General features: G+C 39.9%; 3 protein-coding genes across 5 annotated transcripts; 2 read left to right on the top strand and 1 right to left on the bottom strand.

Annotated features, from left to right (window-relative positions):
• Nucleotides 1–250: 250 nt before the first annotated feature.
• Nucleotides 251–5064, top strand: LOC125591571. Of its 2 annotated transcripts, none has more exons than XM_048765993.1 (14): nucleotides 251–523; nucleotides 815–976; nucleotides 1061–1177; nucleotides 1249–1333; nucleotides 1585–1693; nucleotides 1807–1874; nucleotides 1966–2091; nucleotides 2171–3135; nucleotides 3219–3419; nucleotides 3507–3567; nucleotides 4040–4153; nucleotides 4254–4367; nucleotides 4446–4552; nucleotides 4627–5064. In XM_048765993.1, the coding sequence occupies exons 1-14, from the start codon at nucleotides 441–443 to the stop codon at nucleotides 4643–4645; spliced, it is 2331 nt and encodes a 776-aa protein (XP_048621950.1). In that variant the 5' UTR covers nucleotides 251–440; the 3' UTR covers nucleotides 4646–5064. The 2 variants fall into 2 exon arrangements, with proteins under 2 accessions (XP_048621950.1, XP_048621951.1); XM_048765994.1 differs by having other exon boundaries at nucleotides 252–523; nucleotides 4446–4535.
• A 114-nt stretch (nucleotides 5065–5178) lies between these two features.
• Nucleotides 5179–10210, bottom strand: LOC125591572 (pre-mRNA-processing factor 39-2-like). 2 transcript variants are annotated; one of them, XM_048765995.1, is made up of 13 exons: nucleotides 10056–10210; nucleotides 9523–9744; nucleotides 9311–9420; nucleotides 8854–9083; nucleotides 8147–8314; nucleotides 7522–7906; nucleotides 6985–7128; nucleotides 6732–6884; nucleotides 6520–6636; nucleotides 6184–6414; nucleotides 5774–6082; nucleotides 5599–5700; nucleotides 5179–5494 (listed from the first exon to the last, which is right to left on the bottom strand). In XM_048765995.1, exons 2-13 carry the CDS (start codon nucleotides 9734–9736, stop codon nucleotides 5402–5404), a joined length of 2256 nt encoding a protein of 751 aa, XP_048621952.1. In that variant the 5' UTR covers nucleotides 9737–9744; nucleotides 10056–10210; the 3' UTR covers nucleotides 5179–5401. The 2 variants fall into 2 exon arrangements, with proteins under 2 accessions (XP_048621952.1, XP_048621953.1); XM_048765996.1 differs by lacking the exons at nucleotides 9311–9420; nucleotides 9523–9744; nucleotides 10056–10210 and adding an exon at nucleotides 8457–8559 and having other exon boundaries at nucleotides 8854–9086.
• A 1076-nt stretch (nucleotides 10211–11286) lies between these two features.
• LOC106448530 lies at nucleotides 11287–12579 on the top strand. The gene has a single exon (XM_013890400.2). It carries the CDS (start codon nucleotides 11287–11289, stop codon nucleotides 12577–12579), a length of 1293 nt encoding a protein of 430 aa, XP_013745854.2.
• Nucleotides 12580–14018: the final 1439 nt, after the last annotated feature.

Below are 14018 nucleotides of genomic sequence, written 5' to 3'. Positions count from 1 at the left end.
TCCACACACGATGTGTAACCATTTTAAATTTTTTTGTATTTGTCTAATTTTTATCGTTTAGTTCAATTGTTCAAATAATATATATAGTTTTGTTACTTTGTACGTATCCAGAGAATAATATTTGCGTCTATACCAGTTAGCAGTACTAAGGTATTCATTTCAAAACATTAGAAAATATAGGGGGTACTATTTTAAAAAAACAGAAAATGTGTCTAGATAATGAAAAAAATCGTTTATTACCAGACCTTCCTCAGACAAGGCATCCTGTCTTTCCTTTTTAGGTTTTTTTTCTTCATCGATAATCAAACCCCCATCGGCACAGGGCACGAGCCGCCGGCGAGGAAAATTCGGAAAATTTAGATCGGAGGACTTGGGCGTCGCTTTCCACAAAGATCTCAGATTTCGCATCTAATGGATTCGATGTCACATAGAGAATTCATATGAATTTCGAGATGATGGAATCCATCTGGTCACACGATCAACCTCCGCTGGTTCCTTCACCAAAACCAGTGGCTCGCCAAAGGTCAGAGCTTTCTTTATTATTATGGAATTGAAGTAGAACCCATCTGAATTATGGATACTTGAGACGGCTTAGAGATCCAGAGATTAGATCAGCTACTCACAAGGCTTATCTAGGAATATTCAGATTTTTTAATCCTGTTTTAGGATGTTATAAAGTAACAGATCTCATGTATTATCAGATTTGGCACTATAGATGAATCATGATTAGTTTCAGCATTTTGGGAATGAATCTTGAAGTAGGCGAATTATTCTTTTAGCTCCTGATCTGGTTTGAGTATATGATTGTGTTCAGGTCTAGGAGCGTCTTCAGGTTGCTGGTTCAGAGAGAGATTTCACCTAAAACAAAGTCTGTGCCTCGGAAACGATGGGGCGTTAGGCGATGTGATACTGCTGATTCACCCTGTGGAACCAGTGGCGAAACTGTGAACGAGCAGAGACATAATCTTATTTCATGGTACCTTTGCTTCCAAGTCTATTCAAGCTTCCTTTTTAGCAAAAAAGATTTGTTTATGTGGATTACATTTTTTTTGGTATGTAGGGTTGAGGCAGAGTCATTGCAGCATTTATCTGCTGACTACTGTCCTCTTGTGCCTCCTCCAAGGTCAACTATCGCAGCAGCTTTTAGTTCTGATGGAAGAACTCTTGCTTCTACTCAGTAAGTATTATTTGTTCTACTATGAATTTTTTTCCAGATTTGCTAATGAGATTTTTTACTATATCTTGTAGTGGGGACCACACTGTAAAGATTATTGATTGTGAGACTGGAAAATGCTTAAAAGTTCTGAGCGGCCATCGGAGGACACCCTGGGTGGTGAGTTATAGAATTCTTTCTTATTGTCATTAATTTTATGACTTGTCATGGTTACTAGGTAGTTGCTTTACTTGACCATAACTATATATATTACCTAATTGAAATGAATTTGGTGGCTCTATTGTCTTGTCACTGCCTCATTGGTTATGGAGGTTGGATGATAGGTGTCAACTTTGCTATCTTTTTGCAATGATTTAACTTTCTTTAGACTACTGCTTTAGTATCTAATGTAATTGAGTTCTTCCCTGCAGGTCAGATTCCACCCACGCCACTCAGAAATAGTTGCTAGTGGAAGTTTAGATCATGAGGTGCGCTTGTGGAATGCAATAACTTCCGAGTGTATTAGATCTCATGATTTCTGTAAGTGCTAAGCATTATAGCATTTTTTTTTTTTTTTCTTTTTCCTCTTCTGCTTTTTTTTTTGTGTGCATATAATCAATTATCGTCCTCTTCTTCTTTTCCCTAATAAACAGATCGACCTATTGCTTCCATAGCTTTCCACGCTGAAGGTGATATACTTGCTGTTGCATCTGGTCATAAGGTATTCTATTGCCTTTCAATCCTTTCAGAGTAAAATAACTGTTGTGAAGGTCCTTTAAAGTTTGATTAATTCTTTTTTTTTCCCTTTGAAGTTGCACATATGGCATTACGATAAGACAGGGGAGGACGCAACACCAGCGATTGTCTTGAAGACGAGGCGTTCCCTGAGAGCTGTACACTTCCATCCACACGGGGTTCCTCTTCTCTTGACTGCAGAGGTGAGCTTTACATATTGAGAATTGTGTCATTGTTCTTCTGCCACTTTGTGGGCTTAATTCTTTTAACTACAAATGGCAGGTGACTGACATTGATTCATCAGATTCCGCAATGACTAGAGCAACATCTCCAGGCCATTTGCGATATCCACCTCCTGCTATTTTCTTCACCAACACTCGGAGTGGTGGCAGTCATACCAGTATGGCAGCGGAACTGCCACTTGTGCCATTACCGTACTTGCTTTTGCCGTCATACTCTCCTGATGATCCAAGAATCCAATATTCTACTGCTGCTACTGGTCCAAGGAGTGCACAATCAAGGTTTCAGAGTAATCCAAGTTCAGTAGAACACGGAGGCAGCAGAACAATTTCTACTCCTCCTCCTCCTCTTCCCTTGGCTATTTCCGGTGATCTTGTCCCAGAAACCTCCCAAGCTAGAGCTAGAACTTCGACCACTGCCGTTGATGCTATGGATATAGATGAAGCTCAACCTGTTGGTGGAGGAAATGGGGGAATTCCCAGGCAAGTGTCAAGTCAATCAGATTTGCTCGAGTTTGGACAGTTTCAGCAATTATTTCACTCAAGAGACAGAGTTTCGTGGGAGGTACCATTTCTACAAGGGTGGTTGATGGCTCAAAGCCAGGCTGGTGTTCTTCCCACTGGTAGTAGTGGCACAGCTCCTTCTCATACAGGCTCTTCTTCAGCGTCTCATACATCCACAGCCAGTCTAGAGGCTGCAGTGGCCTCGTTAGAAATTCCTGGTGGTGTTAACTTATATGGGGTTTCTGCAAGAGACCGAACCCGCTTCGCAGGATCTGGATCTGGTTTAGCAGGAGGTCTTGCCTCTCGTAACGCTCAACAGGAAGCTGGAGCTGATGCTCAGCCTGTGGTAAACAGACTCCCCTCCGAACTGGCTTCTTCGATTGCTGCTGCAGAGTTGCCTTGTACTGTCAAACTTAGAGTGTGGGCACATGACATCAAAGACCCATGTGCAATACTAAGGTCCGACAAGTGCCGATTAACAATACATCACGCTGTTCTTTGCAGGTACATTTTCTCCTTAATATAGTTGTGTGTGCTACTCTTTGATGATTTCACTTTTGTTACATTATGTGTGTTTATCTTTGCAGTGAAATGGGAGCCCATTTTTCGCCATGTGGGAGATATTTAGCAGCTTGTGTTGCATGTGTTATTCCTCATGCTGAGGCAGATCCTGGTTTGCAGACTCTGGTCCAACAAGATTCAGGCCTTGCAACTTCCCCTACTCGGCATCCTGTAACAGCACATCAAGTCATGTATGAACTTCGTGTGTATTCTCTCGAAAAGGAAACGTAAGTGTTATTACATTTTCTCAATTTTTGAAAGGGAATAATATAGCAGGAAACTAACGATGGAGTGTCTTTATGTATGCCTTTCAGATTTGGTTCAGTGCTTGTGTCACGGGCAATTAGGGCTGCTCATTGCTTGACCTCTATCCAGGTTAGATTTGGTATATTTGTCTAGAGATAAGTCTCCGTTGCAATTTTCTCTGTGCTCCTTCTGGAAGGGAACTTGGTGTTGAGTAGTAATTGGTCTTTGTTCTCTTCATTGTGATGCCTATGATGGTTCTGTAACTATGGCATTTTCTTTATCTATTCTTTGTTTGTTTGCTTGCATAGCATTGATTTGATCCATAAAATAAAATACATCCACTGTGAGGAAGTGAGAAATTTTCATTAATCAGCATCCTGATTGAGTTAAAGTATGGTTCAAGTGTGATTTTCCCTGAATTAACGAAAGAAACACACCCAACCAGTTTCTCTGTATCTAGAGCGAGCCACTGAAATGCGCAAAGTACTTTTATATTTGTGTAGGGTCCATGTGACTCTCACCACTATTCAATAGGCTAAAGTTGCTCACTGATTAGTATTATTGTGATGAAGTACTTATACAATTAGAATTTTCCGTGCAGTTCTCTCCAAACTCCGAGCACATATTGCTTGCATATGGTCGGCGTCATGGTTCTCTTTTGAAGAGCATTGTGAGTGATGGAGAAACAACATCACACTTTTTCACAGTGTTGGAGGTAACCCTTATGCTCAAGTAGTTATGAAGATCCTATGTTATACTATATAAACTTTGAAATAATCATTTACAAATTTGCTCTCTTTTTTCTCTTGCTTTAGATTTACAGAGTTGCAGATATGGAACTGGTGAGAATACTTCCAAGCTCAGAGGATGAAGTTAATGTTGCTTGCTTTCATCCTTCTCCTGGAGGAGGTCTTGTTTATGGAACAAAGGTTAGTGATCCAATTTTGTGCATCTCTTTTTCCTCAATTATACATCTACTTAAAAGACTTTATTAAATACTTTCACAGGAGGGGAAGCTTAGGATCTTCCGGTACAACACAGCTGCTGCGTCCAACCTCACTGCACCAAACAGCTCACCTGAGGAGAACCTGGCCGAGGTAGAATTATTGAGAAGGTTGATCTTGTTAATATTGTTGAATTAACATATGATTATTTCGATTCTCATCCTTCAAAAAATATGAACAACAGGTGCAGACTTATGCATTAGAATGCTAGGCAGAGGGCTATCTCAACTGTACACACAGACGGATCTTGCATAGTGGGCGTATTCACCTTCTTCTGTTTCTTGGGTTGCTGGCTCTGCTTTATAGTTCTTCTCGGTGTGCGGTTAGAGAATCTGAGAAGCTTTTCACAAGCTTGATGTCATCTTTCTTGTACTGCGGAAGGTCTCTAGTTCGGATGATGGCCTTCTCAGTTTGCGACCTTTACTATAAAAAAAAAAAGTTCGAAGCATGTTTCTTTAAATCAGTTATTTGAAAGACTGCAGTAAAAATGTGAAAAAGAAAAAAAAATGTTGTGTTTGTTTTTGTAGCTTTGTAACTAGGTCTGTAACGACGTTTCTTCCTTTTGTATGATTTATCTTTACATTGTTTTTTCTCTTTTATCTAGAAAATGTTTGATTTTCAACAAGACGTTTATACACACAACACTTTACAATTTGAAGTGTGTAATTTACCCATAAAGGCTAGTTCGCGGGACATTACTTCCAGAGGGAGACATGTTAATCAATATGGGGAAATATAAAGCAAATTCTGACTGTCTATTAAACCGCACTAACCGGCCCATCAATTCAAACTTGTCTCTTACAATCTGTATCATAACCGGCGGAAATCCAAGCAACTTGAAAGTAAAACTAATGTCACTGATCGAGAAAAGAGACATGTAAAAACATCAAGACAAGAGTCATACACTAAACTTGAGTAGCTAAAGAGAAAATGGCTAAGGACAAGCAACACCAACAGACTCAGTAGTAAGTGTTGTAGTAAGCTTGAGGAGGAGGAGCAGCGGGTTGCTGGACCGGGGCAGCCACTGGTGCTGTAGCTGCAGCTGGGTATGCCTGAAGTTTTCACAAATAAACAATCATTTCATTAGTTGATCAAGTTAAACAATTCTTAGTTAAACAACTTTTAGCCTAATCACTCTTTAAACATAATCGGTTACCTGAGGAGGATATGCCCCATAAGCAGCGGCTTGTGGCACGGGTGTTGGTGCTTGTGGAGCAGTATAGCCAGCGGGATAGCCACCATATGCACCATACGCAGCCTAACGTGAATGATGAAAACGTTAATAAGAGTAAAAGCTAAGCTATGAAGTAAACGAATTCGGTTTCAATTACCTGCTGCTGGCCATAAGCAGGGTTCCACTGCTGTGGTTGTGCAGGAGCCGCTTGTGGTTGTGGCCAAGCTTGAGGCTGTGCAGCATAACCACCCGACCATTGAGCCGGTGCATTTGGATATGCATTAGACACTGGCTGAGCAGGCGCAGTTTCATTGTAAGTTTTGGCCAGTTTCGTCCTATCTGAAGAGAGAAACTCATCCGCGCTACGCTTTTTCAATTCTGACCTGCTCCGGTGAGGTAAAAAGAGCTTACAATGTCGATCTTCCGCCTTTTTAATGGACTCAACATCTCCGAAAAGACCCAGGAACTGCAAAAGCCATACACACATTTGATATTAAAAACAATAATTTAGATACTGAGAAGACTTTAAGTTTAGAAGAACAGATAGGTCTCTTCTTGCTCCGTTACCTCTATATATATCAAAGAAAGCTCTTCCCTCTCTGTGGAACTTGCAGTGTTCTGGGTGACTACATTTGGCTTTATCAAATTCTCAACGAGTGGGTCGAGGTATTCAATCTTCCTTGGTGGTGGCAGAATGGTCTCGAAAAAGATCAGTGCTTCCATGAAATGCTTTGACGGCTGCACGTGATCAAGTGCTTCAACTATAATCTTCCTAGCCTTCTCAGCGTCACGTAAAACCTGAAAGTATTATCGGAAAAAAAAAAGAAAGAAGCCAAACCTATTAATACTCTTTCAACAAAGCTTAACAAAAGGAGTTCGGTTTTATACAGTTAGTAGACATACCAAGTAGGAAAACCTTGAATACTGCGCATACAGCAGCGGCAGTAATATGGAGTTCTCTTTGCCTTTTTCAACAGCAATCACTTGCTCATACACAGAGAAAGCATCATCCACATTTCCCTACAAATAAGATTAGGAGACGAGTAAAGGAAAATTAGAGTGGTGATAATAGGCTAAGCTAGCTCTTCAGTTACTACTTGTTCATGAAAACTTACTAGTCGTTGTTCCATGTTGGCATGTTTAATTACTGCTTCAAGAAGCCCGGGAGAAATTTCAGAGTGCAGTAATTGGAATGCAGCTCTAGCACCAGCTATATCCCCATTCTGCTCTTTCAAGCGAGCAGCAAAAAGGTGGATTTCTGGTTGTCTCTGCCACAGAAAAGAAAGCAAATAAATAACCAAGAATGCCAATATATTAATTTTTCTACAAAGCCAATCAAAAGTAATGAGATAAGATCATGTTTCATACCTTGACAAAGACTTGAGTTGCTCGAGTAAGGGCGTTGTCTGCAAGGTCCATACTTCCACTTGATCCCATGCTTAATACATAACGAATCCAGTATTCAGGGTAGTTTGCGCACGCTACTAGACATCTTTCATACAGCTTGACCACCTGTTGGAAAAGAATCTAATGTAAAGCATACATGATGATCACTGCTAAAAACCAAAAAAATATGTAAACATAAAAAGAACAAACACTCCACAAGTAGAACAAAGAGTGACAGACAGATTGTTATGAAGACCCCTTCATTAATAACGTTGGAACTTTCAAAAACAGCATAACTCACGTACCATAAAAACTATTGACAAATAGAGTGTGAAATACTTTCTACTTAAGCCTTAAAGTTACCAAATATAGGCCCATGCTTTGATCCAATGGAAACCCAATAAAGCATATGATGCACCAGATACTACTTAACTGTAGGTCAATAATATTACAGAGGTACGACTTAATCTACAAAAGCACTTGTATCTTCACATAAAAGAGAGTTAAGCACCCAAGTACCTTATTGAAGTCTCCATCGCTCTCTATGAAGTCCAGATAACTATGCCAATTCTCCAGCTCTGCTACATTGAGAGGCCGCACATGGAAATAAGGCCTTCTTATAGCCATTTCAAAACCAATGATTTTAGATTCAAACTCTTTGGCTTTGATATACAAGGCTTCTCTGATGCCAATGTATTTCTTCAGTTCCTCAGGATCAGTTGAACCAGCAGTTTCCAACTTAGATGGTTCAGAGGTACCATCAGCTTGAGATTTTCCTTCATCTGCCTTTCCATCAGACTCAGATGGTGCAGTTTCAGAAGCATCACTAGCAACAGTAACTGTTGCAGATTCCTCAGCACTCCTAAGTTCGGACAGAGGACGTGTTTCAGCTAGCTCCTTAAAGCTGTAGCAAGAATAGCATTTATCAACAACAGAAAGACACTAAAATTCTGAGCATAAACTAAGAAACCTGGCACTTAAAATCAGTCGATCATATGCATGACAATAGCTCATTTGCCATATGGCTCACTTCGATTAAGCTAAATCAACATATAAATTATTTTCAACATAACAATTGTAATCCACGTGAAATATCCAATTCAGAGTGCAGAGGGAAATGATTGATGAATTCACTTGAACTTACTTGCTGAAGTATCTATCAAGGTTTTGAATAGGATTCTCCAATATTCTGGTGTAGATCATGGCAAGGCGGCTCCAGTCCTGCTGCATGTGCTCATACTCGATGTATTTGTCCCACAATGGAGAGGACAGAAAATCAGTTCCAACGTAAACCACAGCTCGTTCAAAAAGGCTGCAGAAGCAAAAGAGAAAAAAGAATTGTCATATACGCTGATAGATACACAGACACGTCCAATCAATAAAGACGCGAAGTTCTATGGAGAAAAAAAGGATTCACTCTTTGAATGCAGAATACTGCCAAACACTGCATTTACCTTCCTGGTAAAAGCATACCGTGGCCAAAATCGAGTAGTCAGAGGCTACCTAAAGCCCAAAACTGGTTGAGATCTTCCCAGCAGCATTTTGCATATGGATACACTTCGATGGGAGGGTAACAATAAAAACAAGTATTTTTTAACTTCAAAATTTTCAAGCAAAAGAAGTATAAACCACCACAAAAATGGAGCAGGTTCACCAGAAAAAACAAGTGAGTTGTATGAAAAATAAATATTTCTAAACAAATTCCATCAGATCTTTCCGCCACAAATGAGAGAACTTTCTGTAGCAATCTAAGAAAAGGGTTAGATGGCAAAAAAATCATTTTTTCTAGGTAACTGAAAAACCAATCAAACTATTAATACACATACAAATACAAGTATAAGCACTCTTTACCTTCTGATCGTGTCTGGATCTCCATATGTATTGATGGCAAAAACGCAATAATGTAGCCATATGTCCACAGAATACGTCACCCCCTGCACTGCTCTTTCATAAACCTCCACGACTTTGTCCATTGCCCCCACCCGAGCCTCATGATCCGCATATTTTTTCCAATAGCCATAACACAGAGGGAATTCAGCTAGGAAAGCATCATACACCTTCCGGATCTTTGCTATATTGTCCTGTAATTAGGGAAACAAGAAAACATTACCAATCTTGTTTAAAGAAAATGAAGTACCTAACATTATACAAAGATGAAAGCGACTTATAAGATTCAGATACTAGCAAATAAGTTAATGGAAACATGATTCAGATACTTAAACCATGAAATCCACATAGAATTTTTCACAGGTCAAAGCTTAGTAAATAGAGGACAAAAACTAAATTAATTATGAGAATCCACAGATACCTGAGATATCCTCTCTGTCTCTTCAATCAGGGCAGTCCAAGCATTGAACTCTGAAGAATTAGCCTTTACAATACTCCATAAGCGCTCCTCTTCCGGTGAAAGAGTAGAACCTTTCACAACAGAGATGGAATAAGTAAATAATTATATCATTGAAGTTAACATGACAAATTCAATTCTCAGTGATGTGTCTATTGAATAGAAGAAGGAATTACCAGCATTGTCTACATGTCCTGCTCCTGGAACTGTTACAGGCACATTATCTGTTGCAGTTCCATTCTCAGCTGGCGCAGTTGAACCACCTTCAGGTCCACTAGTCCCATTGACCAAAGAAACATTAGTGACCGATTGAGATGAATCAACATTCGATTCCACAGTAGCAGCAGAAGCGTTATAGCCCTCAGCAACCATGGCCTGGCTTTCTCCCATAACTATAACTGCAACAAAATACATGAGAATGGAATCATTAGAAAGCACATATAAGACTAGTCTACACTCAATCGATGGATGCCATTAAGATTATCACCTAATCGTATACAAACCAAAACCACACAGATAGAGAAGAGCTGTTTAACACAAAACTCAATATTATCTTCATACGAATCACAATACGTAAAGCTTGATGCGTAATTTTCTAGCAGGACAAGCAAACCCTAATCATAAACCCTGTGAGCATGATCTACCAGAAACAAAACCTTAGCTGTATTCCCAATTCGTGAAATACAAAGGGAGATGGAAGGATACGAACCTCGGATAGTGAAGAGGAAGCTCGCAAGTGACTTCGTTGGAGGAGCTCCCAAGTTTTTTTCTCGGTTACAGGAAGAGAGGGTTCGTAGGGTTAGAGACGACGACGCGTGATGTGTTTGGTAGATGCCCAGTAAGATCGAGTGTGATTAAATATGGGCCGTTAACATAAATGGGCCTTTAATTTTTAGCAACGGGCCTATTAATAAGCCCATTAGTGATAGCTTTAGCTTGCTTCACTATTTTGATATCTCATGAAGAACATTCGTATGCTATTTATACTCTTTGATCTTTTAATGAAACTTACCAAAACGTTGTCAATCTTAAAAGTGTTATTAGTAGTCAGCATAGAGTTTCGCCCGCCCCTAAAGCTATTTATTCTCTTTTGACGCCAAAGCCCATGTATTGTTTTTGGAGAATGGACTATATAATTAAACAAAGAAAAAAAAACAAAAATAGCACTAAATCAAGTTTTTGTTCCCAAACTAGCATTCAAGGTCAAAAGTCACAAAAATAACATTTAATGTTTTATCAAAAGTCACAAACTTAGGGTTTAAAGTTAAAGGGTGGGGTTTAGGATTTAGGGTTTAGGGTTTAAGGTTTAGGGTTTAGAGTTTAGGGTTTAGGGTTTAGAGTTTAGAGTTTAGGGTTTAGGGTTTACGGTTTAGGGTTTAGGGTTTAGGGTTTAGAGTTTAGGGTTTAGGGTTTAGAATTTAGGGTTTAGGGTTTAGAGTTGATAAATGAGGTTTTGGGGATAAGATTTCAAATTTTGAAAAATAAAAAAATTAAAATTTTCAAACGATAAACTTAGAAATGTGCTATTTTGGTCATTTTAGTTTTTGAGTGCTATTTTTGTGATATAAACTTAGAAATGTGCTATTTTGGAGATTTGCCCTTAAACAAACCGAAATAAATCATTCTTGGTTGTTTTTTTGAGATCAAACTCTGTATAACTTGCAAAAACTCTCTATGGCTCCCTCTTTTGGGCGATTGACTCTCTTTCTTAATTATTGTCTTTGACTTTTGGTTAAGAGGAGCTCTTGGCTAATAAACACGTTTTAGATGTAAAATTCCAACCACTTTTGCCTTCTTTTTCACCTTTTGCCTCAAATCTTATCTCTTCAGTTAAGTTTGCATCTCTGAAAGAAAATCAAGAAAATTCAAGCACAGTCGATCAAGATATATCTACATTCCAGAAGATTATGTCTTTCAATGTAGACAAAGCGATGTCTAAAATGACGATGGAAGAAGAAGATGATGAACCCTTCATTATGCCAGATCTTCCGGAGTACTATTCTACCGCAAGAAATTGTCTCAGCCTCGTTGGTCGTCTTCTCAACCCCAGAGAGCAGAAGATGTCTGGCCTCATAAAGGATATGCCGAGAAAATGGCAACTTTATGAGAGAGTTCGAGGAATTGCTTTATCCAAAGATAGGTTCCAGTTTATTTTCAAGTATGAGCAAGACCTAGTGAACATCTTGGAGAGAGGAGTTCATTCTTTCAATCAATGGTCTCTGGCGACCGAAAGATGGGTAGCTAAACCTCCTCCTGACTATCTACAGTTCATTGAGGTATGGGTTCGGATGCGGAACATACCGGTTAATCACTACACTTCCAAAGCCCTCACTGCTCTAGGAGATTTTGCCGGTATGGTGATAGTAGTGGCCTTTGATCCAGACAAACCTCAGACCACTGATTATGTCAGAGTGAAGGTCAGATTTGATCTCACAAAACCTCTCAGAAGAGCAAAGAAAGTGACTTTGCCTGGAGGAGAAGTCGTAAGCATCCTTTACGACTACGAGCGTATTCAAAAGCGATGCTACACTTGCCAACGACTGACGCATGATCAAGACCACTGTCCTTTTGATAGAAAAAAGGCGTCTCAGTCTGAAGATGTGGAGACTTCTGTTACTCAGAGAATCGCATTATCTCCGGCTCCGATAATCAAAGAATCAGACCCTCTTTTCGGTGTGATAAAGAAAAGCCAAGTAGGAGTTAACCCGGCTACGGGGAGACTGAAAATTGCTGAAGAAGTTATGGAAGGAATGCGTCAATATCTTCTTACAGCAAATGGTCCAGAACAGATGGCAAGGAAAGAAAGAATCATAAACTCCCTAAAGGATTTGGAGCATGATCCTTTGGGACAGAAAGCCGTGCTTAGGTTGGAGCCAGCCCCTATCTTCACTACTAAGCTGGATAAGGGTAAGGGCGTGGTGTTTGATTTTAAAGATCAGAAAAAGCACACTGAGATTCAAGAAAGGACTGAACACGATAAGCTGATGGGTGGAGCGATTCGAGCTGGAAGAGCAATGTCATTGGTTGGAAGGTTAGAATCGATACAATCAGAGCAAATGGTGCATGAACATGTCGCCTTAGCCAGCTTCTCTCAGTATAGTTCAACGGGTTATAGTATCGGGTTCTTTGAATCTGGTACTTCCGGGACTAAACAGAGAAAGGCTAAACAGAGAAGAAGACCTGGAACGTTCAAGAGAAAGCTCAATGGAAAGGGGACAATCAAAGGTCCGTAAGAGGAAGGTCTGCAGAGTAAGAACAAATTGACAACTTGCGCTAAAAGGAAAGTTTCTTCTGATGTGGAGACATCTCAAAACTCTGCGCGGTGTAAGAAGCCAATGGTGGTCCCAAATGAGGGACCGTCCAATATCTAATGGCGCTTCTGAGTTGGAATTGCCAAGGCTTGGGCCGTGAACAAGATTTGGTGATTCCGCGTCTAAGGGAATTGAAGCGTGATCATTTCCCTGATGTTCTGTTTTTGATGGAAACTAAAAACAAGCGTGATGTTCTCGTTGATTTACAAGAGTGGCTAGGCTATGACAGGATCTATACAGTGGATCCGGTTGGGTACAGCGGAGGTTTAGCACTCATGTGGATGAATTCTGTAAATATTGAATTTAAGTTTGTTGACAAGCATCTTTTAGACTTTTCTATTAGATCCGGATATCTACGCTATTTTGTGTCATGTGTATATGGCGAACCTGTTAGAGGAGAAAGACCTACGGTGTGGGAAAGGTTATCAAGGATTGGAGTAAACCGTAAAGCACCTTGGTGTGTAGTGGGGGATTTCAATGCCATAAGAAATAATGGGGAAAAATCAGGGGGTCCAAGGCTAAGTGAGTCTAATTTCACCGACTTCAACAACATGCTAGAGGCTTGTGAGCTATCGGAACTGGTTGGCATTGGCAACAGCTTCACTTGGGGTGGTATCAGGGGTATCCTTAGCATTCAGAGCAAGTTGGACGGATGTTTTGGAAATAAAGCGTGGTTCAACTACTTCCCAAAATCGAAACAAGTTTTTTTGGATAAAAGAGGATCAGACCATCGTCCGGTTTTGGTCTCTCTTGACCCAAAGCCAAACATGTATAGAGGAAGCTTCAGATTCGATTGTCGCTTCATATCTAAACCGGTGGTCACTGAAACTATTAAAAAAGCATGGCTGACAAATCATCCTTTCTTTGAAGTCTCAGTCTATGACAAGCTGAAGATTTGCAGAAAGAAAATCAGCAAATGGAAAAGGACGGAATCTCTTAACGTTAGAGATAAGATCAGGAACTTACAGCAGAGCTTGGAGATGGAACAGTCATATATGTTTCCATCAACGCCTAGACTGATTTGGATGAAGAAAGAATTGGTGCAGGCCTATAAAGAAGAGGAGCTGTTCTGGAGTCAAAAGAGCAAAGAAAAATGGGCTACTAAAGGGGATGCAAACACTAAGTTCTATCATGCATCGGTCAAGTATAATAGGGGAAAAAAGAGGATCAAATAATTGATCGACTCTAATGGCACTGAACAATTTGGGGAGAAAGAAAAAGGAGATGTTGCCGTTGCCTATTTTCAGAATTTGTTCAAATCCACAAACCCTGATACCTTTTCAGATTTCTTTCAAGGTTTCGAGTCAAGGGTTACCCAACAGATGAATGAAGATCTAGTAAGACCAGTGTCTAAAGAGGAA

The sequence above is a fragment of the Brassica napus genome, chromosome C8, assembly GCF_020379485.1.
Source record: "Brassica napus cultivar Da-Ae chromosome C8, Da-Ae, whole genome shotgun sequence".
NCBI lineage: Eukaryota > Viridiplantae > Streptophyta > Magnoliopsida > Brassicales > Brassicaceae > Brassica > Brassica napus.
This window is presented reverse-complemented; position numbering and strand designations above follow the sequence as displayed.